This window comes from Terrapene carolina, unplaced genomic scaffold, assembly GCF_002925995.2.
Source record: "Terrapene carolina triunguis isolate 2854851 unplaced genomic scaffold, T_m_triunguis-2.0 Scaffold67, whole genome shotgun sequence".
NCBI lineage: Eukaryota > Metazoa > Chordata > Testudines > Emydidae > Terrapene > Terrapene triunguis.
In genome coordinates this window covers 46,826,456-46,850,813 of record NW_020664418.1, presented here as the reverse complement: position 1 = coordinate 46,850,813, position 24,358 = coordinate 46,826,456, and the positions used below count along the sequence as shown (strand labels likewise).

The 24,358-nt window shown below is 41.0% G+C and overlaps 1 protein-coding gene across 2 annotated transcripts in view; it reads left to right on the top strand.

The window, feature by feature from the left end:
• Nucleotides 1-423: 423 nt before the first annotated feature.
• DENND4A (DENN domain containing 4A) overlaps nucleotides 424-24,358 on the top strand; it is a 99,623-nt gene continuing 75,688 nt past the window's right edge. The window contains exons 1-2 of one of the 2 annotated variants that reach the window (XM_024194978.2): nucleotides 424-501; nucleotides 23,307-23,636. In XM_024194978.2, the coding sequence (XP_024050746.1) occupies nucleotides 23,329-23,636 (308 nt within the window). In that variant the 5' untranslated portion in view covers nucleotides 424-501; nucleotides 23,307-23,328. Of the gene's footprint in view, nucleotides 502-3,235; nucleotides 3,324-23,306; nucleotides 23,637-24,358 lie in introns of those variants that run through there. The other variant, XM_024194977.3, reaches the window with a different exon arrangement.

Below are 24,358 nucleotides of genomic sequence, written 5' to 3'. Positions count from 1 at the left end.
AATTGTCTTCAGAATCTCAGCTTTCATTACAAATATAAATTTCTACTCCTAGTGATGGAGTGGTGTGGAGACAACCTCAAAGAGGTGATCCAGATGTAAATCAATGCAGAGATGGTCTGCATGAATGCAGAAAGCCTGAAACAATAGCTCTGAGAGGTGTGAAATGCTCCATTAATCCCAATCAGGTGTTAACTGAAACCTGAAGATGACACTAAATTGAAAACTCAGCATGTACAGATAGGATAAAATATTCTGAATGTATTATCAAAATAAATAACATAGGTAATTGCATAGATTGTGTTATTCATGTTCATATTTAATTAAATAAAAATTTCTATTATTAAAATATATCTTAATCCACTACAGAATTTTGAAGAATTTTCACCAGAGCACTGCACAGTCTGAGGACGTTGCTGCAGAATGTTCATCCAGTTTGCAGCAAACTACAAGAGGCTTTGGATATAGATGTCTTGTTTATCCCATTGGCCCAGATCCTCAGAGGTATGTAGGCTCCTAACTTCCATTGACTCCATGCCTGGATCATTGTGTCTAGAAGAGGCCCTAAAAGGTCTTTGTGGTGAGGCTGTACAGGTAGCTGGTGTTTTGTATTCCTTGCTCAAAACAAGGATTTATTATAATCTTTAGCACTGAACAATGTCAGTGCCTGTTCTTTTATACTTTTGATGTAACAACCTGATGTGGGCTGTTAAGACTGCATAAGGTTCTCTGGCTGCTTGTTCATGTGTGTTGAAGATAGCTGACACCTGATTAGGTGCTAATTGGTTTCACCATATTCAGGTGAGTTCAGAAGCCACAATAAACACTTCTGGGGCTAGAGCTGAGCTTATTAGATCTCTTACAAGAAGGAAGCAGCTGTCTACATGTGGGCTTAGAAATAGGAATCAGGGAAATGATCAATAAGTCATATTTTAAATTTTATCATGTATTTTTCTTAAAGTATAGTTGCAAGTCTGCTGACTTGGAAGGGGCTTGGTGAAGGAAACTGCTTGGACAATGAGGAGTCCTATACAATATTTGTGTTGTTCAGGGGCTTAGAATAAGAATTAGGATTGGTTTTGTGTTGGAAAGAACATATGTAAAACTTCAGTAGTATAGTCAGCTGTGTTGCTATCTATCTGAATCACTTGATCCTGAAAACCTGTTCCCACAGGGGAGAGACTGTTGTTGGGTTTTTTTTCTGCCCCAGGCCTTGCTGCAATTGTGTTGAGAAAGCATTTGCAATTCCATTGGGGACTAACCAGAAGAACTACTACTAGTTCTGTTGGTGTTCCTGATACCATGGGCAGGAATTGAGAAAGTTGTGTTGAAGTTGAGTGAGGTATGCTTCTATCAAGAAACTTTCTCTACCTTTGATCTTCAAGAACTATAAATAGAGGGAGGGCAATAGGAAAAACATCTTGTCTTACTGTAGCACTCATGACTGCTCTGTTAAAGCTTCCTCAAACCCATTTGACTGTACAGCACTGTAGAATTCTAGTTGTCACTGTACACAAAGTATCTTGCTGGGGCGAAATTTCAGGGAATAATTGGCCTGACTTCTCTCTTTTAAGTGAGCTGGGTCAGAGGGGAGGTTACTTGTCCCTGAGCCATTAATATCTGGTCTGTGGGTACCAGAAGCCTCGGCTTTTATTGTTGATGTGTTCAGCTGTAGGAGGGTCCTACTAATCTAATGATGCAGATAGTGTAATGGCTAGGAAAGGGTGGGATGCTTTTAAAGGTGAAGTAAGTCTAGGGTGAATTTAAGATTGATTCTTATCTCCTTCTCCTGGTCCCTGCCCCATGTACTCTTAAACCCAGTAATGTGTAAAAACTAGCCAGTATTTCTACAGAGCACAGACCAAGTGGGCATAGTCTCTTCAAGGAGCAGGCAGTATATGGAGAAGTAGTAGGTAGCTGTAGACTAGAATCTACAACTGATGAGAATAGGGAACAGCACAGACCAACCTTGTGTAACTACAAGGAGAGGGAAAGCATGGTCTGTTTTTGTACAAACCATTCTGTCTCCAGAGGGGATGGGGATTGTCTCTCTAGAAGCTGGGTGAAGCTATACTGCCCATCTGGGTGTGAGCTGGTTTCAAATAGTTTGTAACAGGCAGGTCTGATTGGGAGGGGGAATTAAGGGGAGAGACAAGTGCACCTGGGCTTGAGCTCATGGGACCCCCATCCCAAAGTCTGTAATCCTGTAAATAATGTAAAATGGTGGGGAGGGGCCTGGTAACAGGACAGGGGCTCTTACTGAATCAGCTAGGCCAGTGATACTCCGACTGAGGCACCTCAGCTGCAAGTGGCTCTTTAAAGCAGTGATTCTCAAACTTTTGTACTGGTGACCCCTTTCACATAGCAAGTCTCTGAGTGTAACCCCCCCCCCTTATAAATTAAAAATGCTTTTAAATATATTTAACACCATTATAAATGCTGGAAGCAAATCGGGGTTTGGGGTGGAGGCTGACAGCTTGCAACCCCCCACATAATAACCTCACGACCCCCGGAGGGGGCCTGACCCCCAGTTTGAGAACCCCTGCTTTAAGGTCTCCTGTAGTTCTTTGCAGCATATGGTATTAAAACACTGTGTGATTTAATTATTAGCCACTCAGGATGTTTGATTATGTTACTAACCAACTGTAGTTGATACAGTTGACTGGCCAAATATTATTGTAAGACTAATATACATGTATATAAAAACTAAATAGTTCCCCTGGCATGGTGTTTAAAGCTGACTATATAGTACTAGTGTTTCATTTAGTACGAAGTCACAGGACTGTGCCTCTTTTGGGTACTGTTGGTCCCTGAACCCCTGAGGTCTGAGGATCCCTGCGCTAGGAGAGGTGGCGGTATGTGGATGGGGTGCCCCGGGCAGCGGGGAGCAGCAGGGGGCACAGCTTGCCCTGGAGGGAGCGGGGAAAGGGGCACTCCTCGCGGGGAGAGGGAAGGGGTTGGGGGCGCTGCTAGCCCCCGCCTGAACCCGGCTCTCGCCCCGTGCGGGGGAGGGGAGCCGAGAGCAGCCCCTACAGCGACATCCAGCGGGCCCAGCGTGAGTGCCGGTCTCGCTCCTCTCAAGGCGGCCGCCCCCCTCCAGCCAGGCAAGATGGCGGCGGCAGGAGGCGGTGCTGAGGGGAGGGGGGATCCCGCCTGAGACACCCACGCGGGCGGGCGGGGGAGGAGGCGGCGGCTCGGGCTCCCGTTAGGATGAGATAAGGGCGCCGGGACTGGCTCGCGACGCGCTCGCTCTCTCCATCGCGCAGGGCGGGAGGAGGAGGAGGACCCACCAGCCGCCCCCATGGGGAGCGCAGCCCCGGCCTGAGGTGAGCAGCGCCGGCGGAGGGAACGTGCGGAGCTGTCACCGCCGGGGCGGGGGGGGGGGTGTCACCGCCGCCGTGGGGCGCTAGCCCAGGGCCGGGGCAGCGGGGGCCGTGTCGGTGAGGCGGGCAGGAACCCCCGAGGGAGCCGGCATGGCGATGACGACCGGGGGGGTCACCCTGGAGTAGGGGGGGTGGGGGCGACATGACTCGGCTGCAGCCCTAGAGCAGGCGGCGATACGCGAATATATCCTGCCCCCCTCCCTGTCGTTGGGGCTATCGATTGGGGGGGGGCGATACCCTAGATCCGGGGGTTCCCGAGCGTGCATGGGGTGGGGGGAGGGGGGCGGCTTGGAGGCGTGTGTGTGTATCCCGCGCCTGACTGAAGGGAAGTGGTGCCTGTCCGTTATCTGCCGGGGATTTGGTGCACCCAGCAAGGCGTTCCTGCGCGAGTCCTGTCCTCGGGGCCGTTCCCGGCAAGATCGTGCCAACGTGGGGTGGGCGCTCCGGGGAGCGGGGGGGTGTCTGGCTGCACGGCCGCAGCCGCAGCGCTGTCTGATGGGGACGGACGTGTGACTTCCCTAAGGGGCGTTAAAATGGCCCTGGTGTAACGCAGCTGTGTAGACGTGAGGGCCGCGCGGTGTGCCGGGGCAGTGATCCCCGGCTGCGAGAGATCGCGTTGGTGCCCGTTGAGTTGGAGCGCCTGCTGACCTGCCATGTTACACACGCAGGGCAGGACCAGGAGAGCTGGCTTGGGCAGCTGCAGAGGGAGAAACGGGTGGAGATTTCTGTTCACGGAATCTGTAAATTCCCATTCACTTTACTAGATAGCTAATGGGGATTACAAGCACAGATCTATTGTTTTTTCCCCCCCCCCCCCCATGATTTTCTCTTGGCTACATACAGGTTACCGCAATTTTGCTGGATTAGTGTAACACATCCAACATCATGGTAAAAAAAATAGTCTCTAGAGCTGTCTTAATGTCAGAATTTACTACAGACTCAGTGGGCCCCATGCTAATAATGTTTAATGGATTGTTATTTATTTTGATGGCTTTGAGCCACTGCTAATCTCAAATTCTATTTAAAGAATGCATTAGGTCTCAGCACCTCAATAGTGTCTGTTTACAATGGAAATTAGGAGATGTAGACTTGGCAGTTAGATCTGATGTTTAATGTTTGAATTAAACTGATCAGAAGAGTAATGTTTTGGACAGCTTTTTACTTCATTTCACAATTTCTTCTTGAACTGTTGCTCAGCCAGTGTTTTCTGTCAAAAAATAAAATGTACTATACATAATCTTTCACTTTCAGAAAGATTAAATATTTCTGTGTTTAGTCATGTTATTAGGTACTCTGGTTTAGGGAAACTATTTGAATCAGTCTAGCCAAGAAAGGGGTCAAGGAGTACATGGGTGAACTTTGGTTTGTGTTGGATGTGCAAGCCCAGCTTTCCAACAATCTTTTAACCTACAGGTGTTCAGAATCATGCTGCTGAAAATGAATCAACTAGTAGGGATCTTGAGTATAGTCTTATTGTAAAATGAATGTGAAAACCGAACTGTTTCCTTGACAGCTTAATCCCTCTAAACACATTCAGGTTTCATTGGGCTGTTCATGATTCCTGGCATTGACTTCCTATTTATTTATAGGAAATAGAGCCTTAAAGCTTTTGTGGTCAGTTCTTGCAAAGAATCACATAGTCTGCAAAGAGATACAAAGGACAAAAAAGGATAATCTGACCTACAGCCTTTGCATGGTTTCTGATTATTAGATTTTTATTATGCACATCTTTTAATCAGAATTGATTTTTAAATAATGTAGTCTGAAATTTAAGGGCCCACTGATGTGAGGAGTCTCCTGCAAAGGTGCTGAGGAGCTTCCACTCCCTTTGAAGCAAGTTTTATCTAAAAGAGTCTAATCAGGTCAGGAGAGTATCCACTTACTGGAAACTAGTGTGGACAAGGTTTTCCGGCTTACTGTAGGACCAGAACTCTTTGTGGTTTTCTTGTTCAGTATTCATTCAAAAGTAACAATTATCTATTGATAAATACTTCTATATTAAGAAGATTCATATACTGGAGTTCTTGGATTATTTTTGTATCAGTATCAGCCACACTTTAACATACTTGCAGACTACTTGCTTTTCATTTGTGATTATAAAACATCTCTGGGGCAATTTCTGTCTGTGTGGAGGTAATAGATATAAATTCTATATCTGAGCACACTTAGCTTTTGACACTTTTATCCTTGTCACAGTTGACAGAGCCTTGTCTCCACTAGGGCTCCCACTGGTGTAGCTGATCTAGTGATAGCATTGGGGGACAATTTTTCTGTTCTAAAATAATTGCTAGGCAGCAAACACACAAGTCTGGCCAACCATTCTTTCTTTTTTGGAGAGGATGGGGCCCCAGTTCATTCTTGTTGTTACTGTGGTGGATATATTAAAGGTACATCAGGGAAAGTTCTAAATGCTGCCACCCCACATCACTTTTCCACTGGGAACTGTGGCCACCACCATTTTGACACGAGCTGCCACAATTAAATACATTAAACAATTTATTTACCGTAGCATGAATTTGTGCTACAGGGTCAGATGAATAGTTTATCACTGAATCATCTATATGCACATTTTCTAGTCTGAATGTTGTCATCTGGTTAATTTGAATAATTGTAATTGGATTAATAGGTTTCTAAAGTTGAAATCTGAAGTTATGACAAACAAATATTATACTTAAAATGTAGAAAATCTCTCCTCTTCCATTCCCTTTACATATATTTGTTGAGAATTGGAACTTCTTTTGCAAGTCAGAACAGGTTGTAGTACTTCATAAAACAATAGCTACAGAAGCCAGTGTAATCATGGAGAAAGTTAAATTGGTATGTTTCAGAAAGTAGAACGATTCTGAAAGGACTTCTGCTAACTAGTGAAACTAATACTTACAGAAAATCTTCTGTTTTGGTAGATTCCCATTTATTCACTCTGCTGTGAACATATTTATAAGCACAGTAGCAGCATGCTTTTGAAAAGTTGAAGGTTAAAACAAGTTGCACAACTTAAGTCAGGTCTAATAAAAAAGAAAAATATGATGTAATATGTGTTCAGAAACAATGGCTTAGCTCCCAGTAGCAAAATAGCAGTTTCCTAATATCTTCCTGTTTGACATAGGAGGGAATTTAAGTAGAATAACTTCTACTGCCTTGTGAACAAAGCCTTAGATCTAATAAACATGCTCTTCTGGTCAAGTCTACGCTTCCACTTTCAGCACTAATACTTTAGTCATTCAGGGGTGTGAAACTCCCCCCCCCCCCCAAAGTGCCAGTTTAAACAGCGGGTGGTTTGTTTTTTTTATTGCCAGAGAGAGCTCTCCCCCAGTGATAAAGCGTGTCTACACTGCCCACTTCACAGCGCTGCTAAAAATAACCCAGCAGTAAGTGTAAGGCATGAAATTAGATTAATTTGTATGCAAATAAAAAAAAAAGTCCGAGGGAAACCCCCTTTTGCTGAAGCAAGCTTATACAAGTAAGCAGAAAATGACTGTTGGGTCAGATTCTGATCTTGGTCACGCTTCTGTAACTTCAGAATGAGCTCATTACCTTCAGTGGAATTATTGTGAAAATACAATTGTGTGACTGGGCCAGATTCTGAGCTCTCCGTTTACAAAAGTAGGTAGCTTTGGCTGTATAATTGCATAAACTTAGCGAAAAAAACCCAACTCTTTTCAAATACTGCAAGTGCAAAAGTAAGTAGATCCCTACTACAGTCATGCTAATCAAACCTATATGTAGAAACAAAGTGTTCTGCTAAATTAGTGTGCAATCCTGTAGTCAGACTGCATGCTTGAGCTCTTACTCAGGCAGGTAAGGAAACCTCTACAGAAAGACTATTTCCTTGTGATTTTTCCACCAATTTCCTACCATTGGATCACTTTTAAAGAACGCACTCAGAAGATCGCTATCCTTGGCCAAAGATGGAGAATGGTGAAAGGATACTTAGTTAAATTTTAGGCAGTGTGTTCACATTCATTAGGTGTTTGGAGGGTGAGTTTCTCACTACAGCTTTGGCCCTGGACATTGCGTATTTTTTTTCTTGCTGTACATGTTTACTTCTGCTTCTGGCTAGAAGGTGTTGAGTGAATTTAAGTTCTGGGCAATGTACATTTAAAAATACAGAAGATAAAAAACATGTGCAACTTTTTGTACGTAACTGAGCTACTAAACTGAAAATAAGAGATGGGCCAAAACAGACGTATTTTAAGCCTCACATGCATCTCCCGATAGAGCTGGGTGGAAAATGGCAGACATTTTCAAGTCTTTTTGCCCCCCCCAAAAAAAAAAAAAAAGTGTGTTCTACAGGATTAGAACATTGAAAACATTGAGTTCTGAAAACTTGGAGTATGGGGGATTTCATCCTCTTCCTTGCTCGCATCTTCTTTTTCTCTGTTATCCATTTTGCCCCCAAAAAAGGGACTAAGAGGAAAACCAAAAAATACAAAGCTTTTCTTCCCCTCTTTAATTTTTTTTAACAAATTTTCATTTGAAAAATGTTAACCAGCTTTATCTTTGAACTTTGGTTTGGATTAAGTCGCACTTGGATCTGAACTCACCTTATGTGACATTCAAGCACGCAGGCTACCTTTCACACATTCCCACAGCCTGGACTCTTATGTACTCTGCTGGGGTGCAGAAATGTCCTACAGAGCTGCACAAAACTTGACATGTAGGCTTGCCAATCTACTCACTGGCTCTTTGTATACTAACCTGTTTCTTAAAACTTCCCGCAGTTGTTCCACCTCCAGTTCAGCATTGGGGAAGAGGGAGCTTAGTCTAGGCTGGCCACCTGCTCAGAGGAGACCTATACAGTGTAGTGGTTTAAAAACAAACAGTGACCATCTGAGCTCTCTCTGTGTTGGTACTTCTCTCTATTGCTACCATTTGTGGAGCTGCAGCAGTGTAGTCCAACTGTAGGAACTTTTAAGAAAAAAAGCAAATGTAGACAGTGCATAGTGAAAGGGTGTTAGGTACATAAGGAATTCAGGGACAAGCTATCTGGTGCATAGGGGTGAAAATAAGGCATTGGGGTGGAGAAGGATGGCAATGCGAATTCGTTGTTAGCTACCTGATAAGGTGAAAGCCACCTACTCAAGATAGTTAAGTCCAAAGCAGACTGCGAAGAGCTGTATGTATAGCTTCCTCAGAGTTGGGCTTCAGCAGGCATATTTTGCTGTTTGCAACTAGCTGTCATGGGATAAGAGGGAAGGTCCTCTCATGGATCAGTAACTGGTTAAAAGATAGGAAACAAAGGGTAGGAATCAATTATCTGTTCTCAGAATGGAGAAAGGTAAATAATGGTGTCCCCCAGGGGTCTGTACTGGGCCCAGTACTATTCAACATATTCATAAATGATCTGGAAAAAGGGTAAACAGTGAGGTGGCAAAATTTGTAGACGATACAAAACTACTCAAGATAGTTTAAGTCCAAAGCAGATTGCGAAGAGTTACAAAGGGATCTCTCAAAACTGGGTGACTGGGCAACAAAATGGCAGATGAAATTCAGTGTTGATAAATGCAAAGTAATGCACATTGGAAAACATAATCCCAACTATACATATAAAATGATGGGGTCTAAATTATTCGTTACCACTAAAGAAAGAGATCGTGGAGTCATTGTGGATAGTTCTCTGAAAACATCCAATCAATGTGTTAGGGCTGTCAAAAAAGCTAACAGAATGTTGGGCATCATTAAGAAAGGGATAGATAATAAGAGAAAATATCATATTACCTCTATATAAATCCATGATATGCCCACATCTTGAATATTGTGTGCAGATGTGGTCGCCCCATCTCAAAAAAGATATATTGGAATTGGAAAAGGTTAAGTAAAGGGCAACAAAAATGATTAGGAGTATGGAACAGCTTTTGTATGAGGAGAGATTGATTAAGATTGGAACTTTTCAGCTTGGAAAAGAGATGACTAAGGAGGGGGGATATGATGGGTGTGGAAAAAGTAAATAAGGAAGTGTTATTTACTCCTTCTCATAACACAGAAACTAGGGGTCACCAAATGAAATTAATATGCAGCAGGTTTTAAACAAACAAAAGGAAGTACTTCTTCACACAACACAGTCAACCTGTGGAACTCCTTGCCAGAGGATGTTGTGAAGGCCAAGACTATAACAGGGTTCAAAAAAGAACTAGATAAATTCATGGAGGATAGGTCCATCAATGGCTGTTAGCCAGGATGGGCAGGGGGGCTGGTGTCCCTAGTCTCTGTTTTGCGAGAAACTGGGAATGGGCGACCGGGGGTGGATCACTTGATGATTACCTGTACTCCCTCTGAAGCACCTGGCATTGGCCACTGTTGGAAGACAGGATACTGGGCTAGATGAGCCTTTGGTCTGACCCAGTATGGCCGTTCTTATGTTATGTATAGGACACAGCAGTACATTTCTCTGGTTTCGGTTGTTGTGATCATATTACCCTGGCTTCTCTACCCTGCAGGCTCCTGCTGTTTTCAGAGCCTTCAATGGGAAGGGCTAGGGGTTTGAACCATCCAACATATCAAAGCTCCAGGAGGCTGTTTGCACTTTGACACCACACATTTCTTAAGGCTTCTGCAGATGATAAAGCTTTTGCTTAATTATTCCCTAAAGTGTGGTTTCTCTCATCTTATTGGACATTTATATCACCTCCCTTCCCATTTTTAATAGACATGTGGGGCATAATGGGGTCTGAGAATCTGGCCGTAACATGTATGTTTATTGTGATTGCACATGCAGTTGTGGAAACAGCACAGATGAGCAGTTACGCATATAGTTGGCCATTTGCATATGCAGTTACCAAAACTGCCTGTAGTTACATTTAGTGTGCATACATTCATTCTGAAAAATAGGGCCCGTCACTTAAAATGCATCTTGATTACCATTGGCCCCTATGCGGTATTCCATCCTCCGTTTTATAATTATGCCACATTTGTTTATCTTTTAAATACCCATCTGTTTAAATTGCATTTTAACTGTTCAGTACCCCACATGCCTCAGAGTGGGGGACTTGATGCACATAATTGAGCTCTTATTGGCCCTCTGCTACTGGATGCAGAGATGACCTGGATCAAGTGCATCTCAGTGCAGAATATTGTAGTGGCTGCTTCACGTGCTTCTCCTTCCCTCACTCCTGCGAAGGAGGCTTTTGTAGATATACCCTGGGGTCAGTGCCCTACCAGCCGAGATGGAGTGGGCATTACCTTACACTAGTTGTGTGTTAGTGTTAGTCATGAAAATTCCTTTGGGGTGTTGGGGGCAGTGCACTGAGCCTTGTTTTCCCACAGGTGAAGTAGTGGTCTGGAAGCTTTGTGTAGTCACTGTTCTTTGCAAGTGTCCTGAAAACTTCATGTCTGGATGGCAGAACTCTTTACTCATTCCTTAGGCAGGGCAAACCTTACTCCTTAATGGAAGGATTGAGTTGAAACACACAAAGAATTTCTTCCTACACTTTTCTGCTCTCACTAGCCTTGTCTATGTTAGACTGGTTTCCTCAATTCTTCCACCTATGCCGCTCCACCAGTGGCAGCAATGATAGAAATGCTAGTATAGATAAGATGCTGGTCAGTGCCATCTTTTTAACCACAGTGTTGTCTAGACCAATTCTGGTCAAGTACACAGTGGCTAAAATGCTGATGACCAGTTGACATGGGATCTTCTGCTGTTACCACTGAAGGAACTGTACCCTTGGTAGCAATGGTAAGATGAGCAGGGCAAATCTAGAGTAAATATAGCCAGTGGCCTTCATTCATAGGGAGAGGTTGGCCCTCAGTCATTAGAAGAATAAATAATACAAAGTAAAATTGTTGCTTATTTCATCCAGTGTAGAAATAGGAAAGTGAAATAGTTACCTTCTGTAGTAGTGAGATGTTGCAAAGTAATTGGAAGTAATTTCTGTAGAGAGTATTTGGAGAATATATTTAAAATCATAATTTGTTTACCTAGCACTGACAGGCATTACATTTAAACTACAGCTACTTATTTGGAAGAGGCTGTTCCTACTAAGGACATGGTTATGCACATCTATGAGATAAGTCAGCTGGAAATGAATTGCTAATCGAGGGAATATTTTAAAAAATGTAATTACATGGTTTGAGGGGTCTGCTTTCCCCCCCCCCCCCTAAAGCACTGAACTGTTTTCTTAGGAATGAACACTTAATTTGGAGAAATGGTAATGACAAAAACTGGGCTGAGGTCAGATGATATACAACATGGAAACTTACTAGTAGGTGGACATCTAAATGGATTAGGGCCAACACAAGTAGTTTACATTTCAAAAACTTATTCATGTGTATGCATTTTTTTAAGTACAGTGAAATCTGTCATTAACTCTGCAAGTGACACCCCCTCCCCCCAAATAAAATCAGTTTCCTGGCTCAGGCAGGTTTATCACTAGAAATGTCCCAAAAGCTTAGGGATACTTTAGAGTGGCATTCTCAATCTTGGATCCATGGAGCATTTCTGTTTGTCCACAGAAAGAAACATTTTGAGAACTAAGCAGTGGAGGATGAAAGCTTCTGAGTATGTCTCTCATGAAGTGGTCTTCGAATAGCAATGCTGTAGAATTACTGCCTTGAGGCATTTACATATAACAGAGGGTTGCCTGTTGGAGGTGGCATTTCATGCATGTTTCATTGTAAAATAAAAGTTAACACTTATTCAGTGAATGTGTCTAGTCAACTCAATCTTTAAATATATCAGAGGAGATCATTGAGAGGATAGTGAGATAAATAGTCTAGAATAGAAATATGCAGACCAGAAGAAGAGCTCTGTGGGGCTTGAAAAGCTTCTCTCTCACCAACTGAAGTTGGTCCAATAAAAGATATTACCTCACCCACCTTGTCTCTCTAGATTAGAAATAGTTAGACAGTACCACATCTGAAGAACAACTAATCCCATCTGTATAATAATAATGGCAAATGGGCAGGAAGCATCTAATTATAGTAGGAAAAGTACTAAACTAGGGGCAGGCTAGAGGATAGAGAATGTGTATTGCTAACAGGATGGAGGGATGAGATGAATCTGCTGGAATATCAAGATCTTGAAAAGAGAAATGACATTGTAAAGTAAACCTCAAAAGAATATTAACCCAAGCCCAAAACACACTTTCATTTTAAAATAAGTGCAAAAAAACACTTCAGAGAGGAAGATAGAAAATTCCCAAATAGGATGAAAGAGCATTTGGGATATCAGAAGACAGTGAAAGAAGTGAAATCAAATTACGGTTATGTCTACACAGCAGAAGTTGTGCATGGGCTAGCCTACTCAAGTGAGCTTGAATCCACCAAGCATGGATAACAATAGCAGTGAAGACAGCACAGTGTGTGAGAGCATTGCTAGAAAACAGAATAGGTAGCCAGACGGGAGAGGTTGATGGTATTTCTATCACATTGCTATTCTGGTTCCTGGATAACATTGTGTGACGTTGTGCAGTCTATATGGTTTTATAAAAACTTGATAATAAGTCAATATAATGTAACTGGGATAGTTTTATAAAAATTTGACAATAAGTGAATATAATGCAACTGGGATATGCTTCGTGCAAAAGGTCTCTTGTAAGGTATCATTACAAAGTGCATAATCTACTAAGTATGATCATCTGATTTGTATAAATGTACCACTCTTGTATCTAAAACTAGAAATATAAAATGTAACTCTGAGGGCCTATTGTAATTATGTAAAGTGTGGGCCATTAATGATGGTTTGGAATCTTAATGACTCCCATTGTCTGCAGATGGCTGTTTACCTGTGAGTCTCCCTGTATATGTGTGTGCTGGCAAGTGAGTAATGAAGTCTTGCAGTGACATGTGATCATGTCACCTGAACTGGAATCCATCTTTAACCTGGTGCTTTTCCAGTGAGGGGGGGTGGAAACCCAGAGAGACAAAGGGTTCCCGCCTTATGCAAAAGATATATAAAGGGGTGGAAGAGAAGAGAGTGGGAGAGGAGTCATCATGGAGAATCCCTTAGATAACACCTAAGCTGGAACAAGAGCTGTACCAGGGGAAAGAATTGTGCCCAGGCCTGGAAGGTGTCCAGTCTGAGAAAAACTTACTGAAGCATCTCTGAGGGTGAGATTATCTGTATTTAGTTTGATTAGGCATAGATTTGCGCATTTTATTTTATTTTGCTTGTGACTTACTTTGTTCTGTCTGTTACTACTTTGAACCACTTAAATCCTACTGTCTGTATTTAATAAAATCACTTTTTATTTAGTAATTTACTCAGAGTATGTATTAATACCTGGGGGAGCAAACAACTGTGCATATCTCTCTATCAGTGTTATAGAGAGCGAACAATTTATGAGTTTGCCCTGCATAAGCTTTATGCAGGGTAAAACGGATTTATCCGGGTTTAGACCCCATTGGGAGTTGGGCATCTGAGTGCTAAAGACAAGCACACTCCTGTGAGCTGTTTTTGGGTAAACTTGCAGCATTGGGACAAGTGATTCAGACCCTGGGTCTGTGTTGAAGTGGACTGGAGTGTCTAATTCAGCAAGTCGGGGTGCTGGAGTCCTGAGCTGGCAGGGAAAACAGAAGCAGGGGTAGTCTTGGCACATCGGGTGGCAGCTCCCAAGGGGGTTTCTGTGATCCAACCCGTCACACATTGGTCCCTGGATAACACTGGCTAATAAGTTTGAAGCTCCACTTCTTCTGTAACTTTTTTTGGGGGGGGGGGCAGCAAGTGAGGAGAGTCTCTGATACTCTTTTTTTCCAAAAAGAACGAGGAGTACTTGTGGCACTTTAGAGACTAACAAATTTATTTGAGCATAAGCTTTTGTGGGCTAAAACCCACTTCATCGTATGCATGCTGTGGAAAATACAGTAGGAAGATGTATATACACAGAGGACATGAAAAAATGGGTGTTGCCATGCTAACTATAACAAGAGTAATCAATTATCAGCAGGAGGGGAAAAAAACTTTTGTAGTGATAATCAGGATGGCCCATTTCCAATAGTTGAGTAACAGTAGGGGAGAGAGGGGGGGAAAATAGCATGGGGAAATAGGTTTTACTTTGTGTAATGACCCATCCACTCCCAGAATCTTATGGCTGCAGATAAGGGATTACTTGTATGGGGCTTCTAGTACTCTACCTCTCACTCAATGTCTCTCTTTTGCCGCAGGAGAGTTGGGGTCCTTTGCTTTGAATAACTGGAGTTCCTCATAGTTTCACCAAGTTGCAGTGCATAGTGACATGATTCATGACAATGTTACTTCCCATAAATAGTTCTGAATGGCCACAGTGAAACTGACCAGTTCTTGTTAATTTCACTCTCCTGCTGCTTGGCAAAGTTATGAGCAGCAGTAAAGGCCCTGAAGTATTCTGTTTACATGCTTAGGAAGGAAATATTGCATTTGGTTCCTCTTTGGAGGGCTCTAGAGCTACTAGAAGCTTGCAGACAAATTTCCAAAAGCAGCCACTGCCTTCTTTTGTGTTTTTCAATTTTTGGGTATCCAAATTGAAGATTTTTTTTCTTTTTTAAGACTGCAGTATTAGTGAATATGCCTGAGAACTTTGGCCTTAAAATTGTTTGTGTGGTTTGTTTGTTTTTTTGCTAAATGAAAGTGTAAATTATGGAAGACTACATCTTCAGTTTCTGCATGTTTTCCAGAGAAAGTTTCCTACTTGCTAATGGAGATTTTTATTCCCTGTTCTTTGGTAGAGCATCACTCTACAGCTAGGCAAACAAGTTCTACAAGCTAGTTCTACTTCAGACATATTTAGCAGAGACAAATACCACTTGGACCCTAACAGGAAAATTTAGTTAATAACAAGCTGTTGAATATTCTCAAAGGAAAATGCAGGCAGGAAGGGGAATCAGGACAGAAAGATTAAAAGATGGTCTTGCAAGATCAGTGGGATCACTTCAACTATTAAATATGTCTGTTACTGAAGATCGATTAGTTGGTGAACATTTTTCTTAATTTCTTACTTGAGAATGTACATAAACTGGTTTGAGGGCCAGCATGCTGTCTAGATACCCACTAATTCCACTGTTTTGTTTGTGATTTTTCTTTTTGTTTTGTTTGAATGGAAGCTGCCAACAGTTCTAAAAAACAACAGAAAACCACATCTTGCCTTTATTGGAAGTGTAATGGTGAAACTAGTATGTGTGCAGTACATTGTAATCCCAGTGATATTTCACTTGTCTTAAAAGGGTCAGCTTTTTCTGTATGATAGGTATTGTAGTAGTGTTTTGCCATTTGCCATTCTTTACTGGCAGCTTCTGAAACTACATGGTTTTTTTAAAATTACTTTTTCCAGTTGTTAAGTTCCTGGTCATTAAGGCTGAAAAAGTATGTCTATTATGCTGTCCTACTCCTCTAAGCATCTGTTTATAACCTCAGAATGTTTCACACCATACATATGGTAGTCTGGTTTCTTTATTCAGCACTAAAATAAGATACATACATTTAATGAGTCTTAAAATGTCTTAATCTTTTCAAGACTCTTCCTTTTGCATAATTGCCATCAGGTCCGTCATAATATTGCTGCTTTTTGTTTGAGAAATAGTGTTTGCTTTTTAACTATAAAATAAAAAAAAAGTCTTTATGCGTTAATCTAAAAATAGATTCATTTAAAAAGTAAAGCAGGGTATTAAGCACTAGGGAACATCGCCTTTTGTTGTTCTCACCTGTCACGATTAGTGTTTCCTTACCTTAAAAAGAAGCTATATCGGTACACTCTTAGGTATATGTGTAGAACCTCTGATAGGGCTCTATTCTTTTAAAAAAAAAAAAAAATTTAAAAAGGAAAATATCCCAAATCTGTATAATTTAAGGCCTGGTTTCAAGCTTTAGAGGCTACATGAATGGAGTAGAAACCCATAGTTCCCTCCAGAGAGCTCTGTAACAGGTTACATTAAGACCATATGGCTTTCTTCATAAGAGCTTTGTCTCAACATGCTCATATCCACAAGTGTTGTGCAGTGTGGTGTGCTGTACCTTGTTTCTCCCCTCTGTGGGATCTACTTGCAGAATGGTATCTTTTGTATATAGTTATGAAGTACTTTGGAGTCATTTGGCATGAAAGTTGCTATAGAAATGTTCATTACTCTGTTAGCTATATTGTTACAGTTGTTCAGATTAATCTGTGTGTGTACCATGATATTTGCACAAGGACTGTTTACTCTGCATTACCTGAGTATTACCCTTTTCTCTCCCCCTTTTGAGGACTGAAGTGTACAATTCATGTAATCTCATCACATCAAAAACTGCATTTGAATCCTTCTCATTAAATCTATAAGTATAAGAATCTGTTTGAATAATCAACCACTGAATTAACTTTTGACCTATTTTTTGTGTTATCATATATTTAATAGCTGCAAGGCTTTGTATCAAGAAAAATAAAGATCTTAAGGGGAGCGGTAGCATCACTTAGACTTATTTTTTTAATTTTCCAAAAGTTGCGATTAAATGACAGAAGTAGCATATAAGAATCATCGATACTTGTGCTGACCTGGGGAAATAAATTCAGGCTATACTAGGCATACAGTATGTGTGGGGGGAGGGTTAAGATAAGCCTTGACATGGAAAAGATTTATATAGAAAATGTGTATTATAAATGGGTAGCTGTTTGCCTCTGCCTTTTTGAATCTGTCTGTCTGGGATTAAATGTATGCTACTAGTTTGGTTAGGGGATTCTTAGATTTTGGGCAGAGCATCAATAAAATAGAAAGAGATGTTTAGCTTCACAGATTTGTTAAGACGTAATTTATAATGAACCTAGTGTTCAGTGAGTAGGAGCGCAATTAATTTTATCACATATTTATATGTAACCTCTCATTGCCAGAACCTCTCCTTGGAGCTGATAGTTTTTTGAATATAACATAGTGCTGAAATGACTCTACAGAAGGATCTTAAGTGAAATAAATGTGCTGCTTAGATGTTAGAAGGGGATATCTAAAACACATTACCATCTGTGCATGCATATTCTGTGTATGTGTATGGTTTCTTATTTGTAGTTTTAACAATCATAGTGTGTATGTTATTTGATATGATAAAGCAACATTTCAATACTTCCACTATAAATGAGCACTACAAATTGCTATTGAAGGTGAAGAAGAAGAAGGCCATAAAATAATGTAAATGTAAAATTTGCGGAACTCAGAAATCTAGCTCTCTAGCAAGCATTACATTTCAGTTCAAAATCTAGTTTTGTGCTAGTTTTATTCAGTCTCCTGAAGTACATTTTCAGCATTCCTTTCTGCTCGCCCCAAAAATGGTTGTATGGTGCGGGGTCACTATCCTTCCCAACTTCGTAAAAACAAAATATGAATGAAAAATATCCCTAACATTGACGAAGATCCACAGTTTTCAATTTGGCCACTGGGTTCAGTGGTAGCAGCTAAAGTCTCAAAGGTCTCATTTGTGCAGGGAAGGATCCCACCCAATTTAGGGGGCACCCCCACAGCCTTAATTTTCCAAAAGTTGCAGATAAATTACAGACGTCTCAATGAGTCTTATATGCTACTTGTTCTGAATGGGGGAAATAAATTCACACTATACTAGGTGTAGGTGGGGGAGGCGGGAGATAAGCCTTGGCATGGAAAACTGTTGAGAGGAACCAGACAGAGACTCCAGCTTACATGGGCAGAAGAAGCCAAAGCAGGTACTGTTGGGCTAGAGGCAGAGGGGATAAAATGCGGCTCTGCCAGGGCCACCCCTCTGGACCCAGAACTTTGCAGCAGAGACTTTGAGTTTGCAAGCACTAGGACCCAGGTGGTGGCTTCCCAAAAATGTGGCTTTGTGGGGGAAAACTGTGGCAAGGAGCCAGACAGAGACTCCAGCCAGTAGGGGCAGCTGCAGGCAGAGAACACCTTTTGGTCTTAGACATGGAGAACTTTCTTCAGTTTTGACTGGGCTGTCTCTGCCCTATGCTGATTGGCTGTCTGCTCCAACGCTTCCACTCCTCTCCCCTCAGAGTCTCTTCACCTCACCTTCACTCCAACCTGCCCCTTCATCCTCTTCTCTCCTGCCTTGTCCCTCTCTCTCCCTTCCTTTCAATGTCCTCTCTCTCCCTTCACTTTTCTTTCCGTTTAGCTGATCTCCTCTTATCTAACCTCACTTCCCCCCAAAAATTGTTGCACTAACATGCCATTTTCCATCACACATTGTTTACTTTACTTGTGTGTTATAGCCCTTCCCCCCACCCTGTGTCTCTCTTACCTAGTTAGATTGTAAGCTCTTCAGGGCATGGGTCTCTCTTACTCTGTACAGTGTCTAACAGAATGGGGACCCATTCTTGGTTGGCCTTTAGGCACTACCATAAGAAACATGATTAATAAAATATTCTCTTGGAACAACCTGCATCCCAAGTGACAATGACCATAGGTGTGATCTTCACAGCATCCTCTTATGAGGCCCAACTTCCCTGACTTGAATCCTTGGTTTGACTCCTGCAAGTACCAACAGCATTCTAGGGGATGCCCTGGTTGAGAATTTCAATGGCTGTAGAATGCTCAGAGAGATGCTCTAGGCAAGAACCCCCTGCATGCTAAATGGCAATATAAATATAGAGTCAAGCATAGGTAGGAGAACATTGATAAATAAATGTCTGTGTCTTAAATGTACATTTAAAAAAACAACAACAAAAAAAACTCCTTTTTATAAGACAGGCCCACATCCTCAGGTCAGTGCTTTGACCACACTTACCACCACATTTTCATAAAATCCTTGGGAAGTGCTACTTCAATTCTGTTTTGCATTGATAATAGCTTGAGTGACACTTCCCAGCCTATCCAAATGAAAGACCTTTCACAAACGTATATACTACTTTCAACTAAAAATTGACCTCTTTTATTAAACTGATGATCATAGTAGAAAGTGTCCTCCATTTTTCTGCTTAACTGATTATTCAACACAGCAGCTATGCTAATTTTATACTACATTTAAGTGTTGATTGAGCTTAAAGAATAACATTTATTTCTGTATTCTTTATTGAATTTTAAAAAATGCTTTATCATATACATTGCAGGAAAAACAGTCATTTGTATTATTTAATGAGCATGTGTGAATGTGTGTGGCCTGGATAGCAGCCACTTCCCCCTTCTCTCCTCATGTGCTTTTGCCTGTTTGACAACTGCCTGTTCTCCCATCTTCACACAGCCATCCTGCAGTTTTCCTTTCTGGATAGCCACACTCCTGCACAGTGTAGGAGCCTTGCATCTGGGGAAGCAGCCTGCCAGAATTCTATGCACGCTGGAATATAAATTCAAGGAGATGTTCTTTGCTACGTAACCTAAGTCTAATGTGTTGCCTATGAGGTGCGATGTAGCTTCATTCTAGTCTATCCAGCAACGTCAATTTACTGTGACATGCTGATGAGATTTTATTGGCTTATTAATAGCCTTGTATAGTATACATATCATTTAGCACCTTAAATCTCTAAATGCAGTACAAACTATGTATAAATATTACACACACAACCCCCCCCCCCATGTTAAAAGGCTGTTAAGGTTGCAAAGTCAAGCACTCGAAAGGTAGAAAATGCCAGAATTAAGTCCTGTGCAACCTTAAATATGTCCCCTTTGTGCGTATACATTAATTACATGATCGCATACTATTTTTTCCACCCATAGGGCCCCTGCCTCATTCAGTGTAACCCTTTTGCTCTTCTTTGTTCTTCAAGAAATCCTTTCTATTATTTACCTGGTGGACTGTCTTTGACCACTATTACTTTGTGATCTCCATTATGAAGCATGCATTTTCCTCTTGATACGTTTCTCAGTGCACTCTCAAAAATGGTTTGATATTTTTAGGCAACTGCATAAGCTCTTTTGTATGTTTTTATGCTGATAGTAACAGATGTTTGCGTACTGTATCCTAAAAAATGTTGTGATCGATCATTCATTGGTTCAGAGTGGCTGCTGCTTGGTAAAAGGAGAAAGTTTTCATCTCTGTTAATATTTAATATACAGTAGGGAAGTTTTATAGAGGATGATAGTATCACAATATGTACAGTACTTTATTTGAATTTGCATAACTGCAAAATATTAGTGTTTGGAAATTAAATTAGGTTAGAGACACTGTGTTAAATCGCCTTATCTCTCTAAGTACTGTAGCTAGCCTGTGCTGGTTTTATTGAGGGCATCAGATACAGCACATATTACATTATTGTTGAACTTGTAAGTCCTCAGATGTATTCCTTCAGCATCAGGTTCTGACTGAGTTTATAGAGTCATTACTTTCATATATATCTTGTTAGCAATACCTTCTCTCTCATTCTCCTGATTCTATTATTTATACCAGAAACCTGATTTATTTTGATCAAATTAATCCTGAAGGTTGAACTAAAAAAAAAGATGTTTATTCTCTGATATAGGTCAATATCTATCTAGGTACTTTAAGGCTTAGTTAGATGTAACTATTGCACTCTACTACGAATGCCGTATATCAAGATTCTTTATTGCACTTGTGGGCATTAGTTTCTCAGTAACCATGCATGACTTTAAACTCTTTTACTTCATTTACTCAGTATGCAGGAAAAATTGCAAGTTACAGCCAACTTTGTTTCACAACCCTCATCTTAAACTATGGAAATTACAACCAAAAGATTAGAGAGAGAAAGTAGGTGAAGTAGTATCTTTCGCGCTTATGCAGAGCTCTTCCAACATGGCTACAACAACATTGCATACAACCAAAAGATTCTCAGTTTACATGCAACTTTATAAATCGGTCAAGTCATTTACTCCACCCGAACACGGAAAAGATGATGGGAGAAGGAAAACAAAATTTGAATTTCTCTTCTGGTCAGGTGGATGATGGGGGTGGTTTTCCTGTTATGGTTCTTTCCTCTAGTCGTCTGAAGTCAGGTTGGAAAAGCTGGATCAAAGGTACAGTCTCCACTTCGGACAGAGTTGTCTCACTTCTCTCTCCTCTCTCCCTCCTTTCCAATGCTAGATGACCAAGCAAAACAAATTTAGGACTAGCTAAGGTTTGTGAGTAAGACCCAATAAATACCATGATGTGAGGCTTGAAACCCGTAACCTGGAGCAGAAAATAATGAAAAGCAAAAGAAAAGACAGCCACAAAGCAATCAAAACAAAACTGACAGAAATAAACTGAAGACCAATGCTGTTCCATGGACTACTGCTAGGTTCTTCACAGCAGTCCCTTACAGGGTCTTCCAGTGCGATTTCTGACACAGATACTCAAAGTCCTCTTGTTTTTGAGCTAATTTCAGAACATGCCTCCTCTCACAGCCCCAGAACAAAGTGACAGAAGTCTAGTTCTTGAAACAAGCTTCGGCAAGGTTTCAGCATGGATTGGGTGGTTTCTAATGTGACTTTGATAAATGACTTTTAGGCAGTTTTCCAAAGGTTTATGGTAATAGTCCATAATGACCCATTACACAGTATTAATATCTTTATTTTGCAGATAGACAATGAGACACAGAGGTTAGATGACTTGCCCAAGGTCATTTAGGAGTCTATGGCATAAAGCTGGGAATAGAACCTAAATCTCTAGACCAGGAGTCGGCAACCTTTCAGAAGTGGTGTGCCGAGTCTTCATTTATTCACTCTAATTTAAGGTTTTGCGTGCCAGTAATACATTGTAACGTTTTTAGAAGGTTTCTTTCTATAAGTCTATAATATATAACTAAACTATTGTTGTATATAAAGTAAATAAGGTTTTTAAAATGTTTAAGAAGCTTCATTTAAAATTAAATTAAAATGCAGAGCCCCCCGGACCGGTGGCCAGGACCCGGGCAGTGTGAGTGCCACTGAAAATCAGCTCACTTGCCGCCTTCAGCACGCGTGCCATAGGTTGCCTACCCCTGCTCTAGACATCTAGTCCCCGGACTTAATTTCAAGGCTATCCTTTCATCTTGCAGGGATCACTTCATCCTGCACTAAAATTCACCCGCCCTAGGGTAGAAAATGACAGCTATTTAAACACTGCACAATAATACTATGCAAAACAAATTAGGACTGGATGTGAAGATTTCCTTATTCAATTGATATAATGGGGTAGTTTAGGTAGATAGACTATAATTTCCCAAACTGGGATCTGGCCAGAACAGCAGGATTAGCATCCCCCACTGTTAAGAAAAATTCCATGTGATTTTTTTTTTTTTTTTTTTAATTTTTTTTCTATCCTGATCATTTGATTGTTGAAGGGACTAGATGTTCAGGTTCTTGGTTTTACATGTCATCCAAAGGCTCACCTCTCCAGCTGCACAGTAAATCTAGTTGTATTCTGGATACTCTGTGTGAATACAGACCCAAGGGAGCTGTATCATTTATGGAATTGGTACCAGTTATTAGGACACCAAAATATTCCTTGCAGGTCTGGCCTTAATCCTGGTTATGTTGTAAGATCTGATGAGCTCATGGTGCAAGGTGATATGACTTCAAACATAATATAACCTACTATGTTTAGAATATGGAGGACATTTCCTGCCCATGTGTATATATATTTAAAAGGTAAATTAATTGATGTAGATTATACAAAAATAAATCCACTTTTGTGATACATATTGAAATATGTGAGCATATGCTAAATATGTGAGCACTGACATTTGGCTCTGCAGCGGGATTTAACTAACGAGCTATTCCCAAACTGCACATTCTTGCTTTCGCTGATGATGCTGATACACTAGTATGTAAATAACAAAAGGAGGCCATATGAGTTCTCCTTTCCTTTAGAAAGATAAAAATCTGTGTCAAATAGTATGAGCCAAAAATCAATACAGACAAAATGTGAGAATTCTTAAGTGTTGCAAACTGGTAATTAGAAGTGAAAAATGTTACAGCAGTTAATTTTAGGTGTGGGTGTCTCTTTTTAGTATACTCCATATTGTGGCTTGTAGTTCATATTCTGATGCAAACTTTTTGATTTTTTTAACTATATAGTTATAGTGATGGTTTTTATTGCTTAATGTGCTTTTCTTACATATTTGAGAATTTTCTATTTCCAAAAACATATCTATATTTATTACTTACCAGATATAACTTTCTGTGATGGAAGATGGAAGACAAAGGCGCTCGTGTTGCTGACTACTTTGTTGTAGCAGGATTGACAGATATTTCAAAACCACTAGAAGAAGAAATCCACTTCAATGATGCTTGCCATAAAATAGCTAAACCAAAAGAACCCATCACTGATGTGACAGTAATTATTAAATCTCTGGGGGAGGAAGTGCCTCAGGGATATAAATGCATAGATGTTACTCCATCAGGACTATCAGCAGATCTCAATAATGGGAGTCTTGTGGGTCCACAGATATTCCTTTGCTACAGGAGAGGAAGGGACAAGCCTCCACTTACTGATCTGGGGTAAGTTTTTTATTAGTGCTATTGATTCGAGTAATTTTAAGTGGTACCAACGATTAACAAACAGATAGTACACATTTTACAAAAATACATGCAATACTAAGAACTTGATGTATTTACACATATAGGACCTGATCCAAAGCCCTCAAAGGAAGGGGTCCTGTTGACTTCAGTTGGGTTTAGATCTGGCCTCTATTGTAGAAGAACATCATACTTAGTAAATGTTGGATCCTAGGCTTTGTCTGTGTGGCAAGTTAGTGTGCAGCAAGCTGAGGTGTGAATCTACCGTGCACCAGCTTTCTGTGTACTAACTCACTGTGTGACCCTGCTACAGTTCAGTAAAATTCCGGCGCTGGTGTCAGAAAGCCCTTAGTTAATGATAGCAATACTCCTCTACACTTTTGGGGGGACTCGCAGCATTTTACAAAATTAAGCTTCACAACATGTTCTTTAGATAGGTAAACATCATATCTCATTTTCTACATGAATGAGGCACAAGCTAAGTGATGTGCCCAGGATATCACATAAAGCAGTAATAGAGTTGAAAATAGAACCAAAGAAGTCTTGACACCCGTGTGCAAGCCACTGGGCGATGGTTCCCTCCCATATGTCAGGAATAGTGATCTGTTGAATTATGAGCACAGATACAATAGTGCAGGGGTCGGCAACGTTCGGCATGCGGCTCGCCAGGGTAAGCACCCTGGCGGGCCGGGCCAGTTTTATTT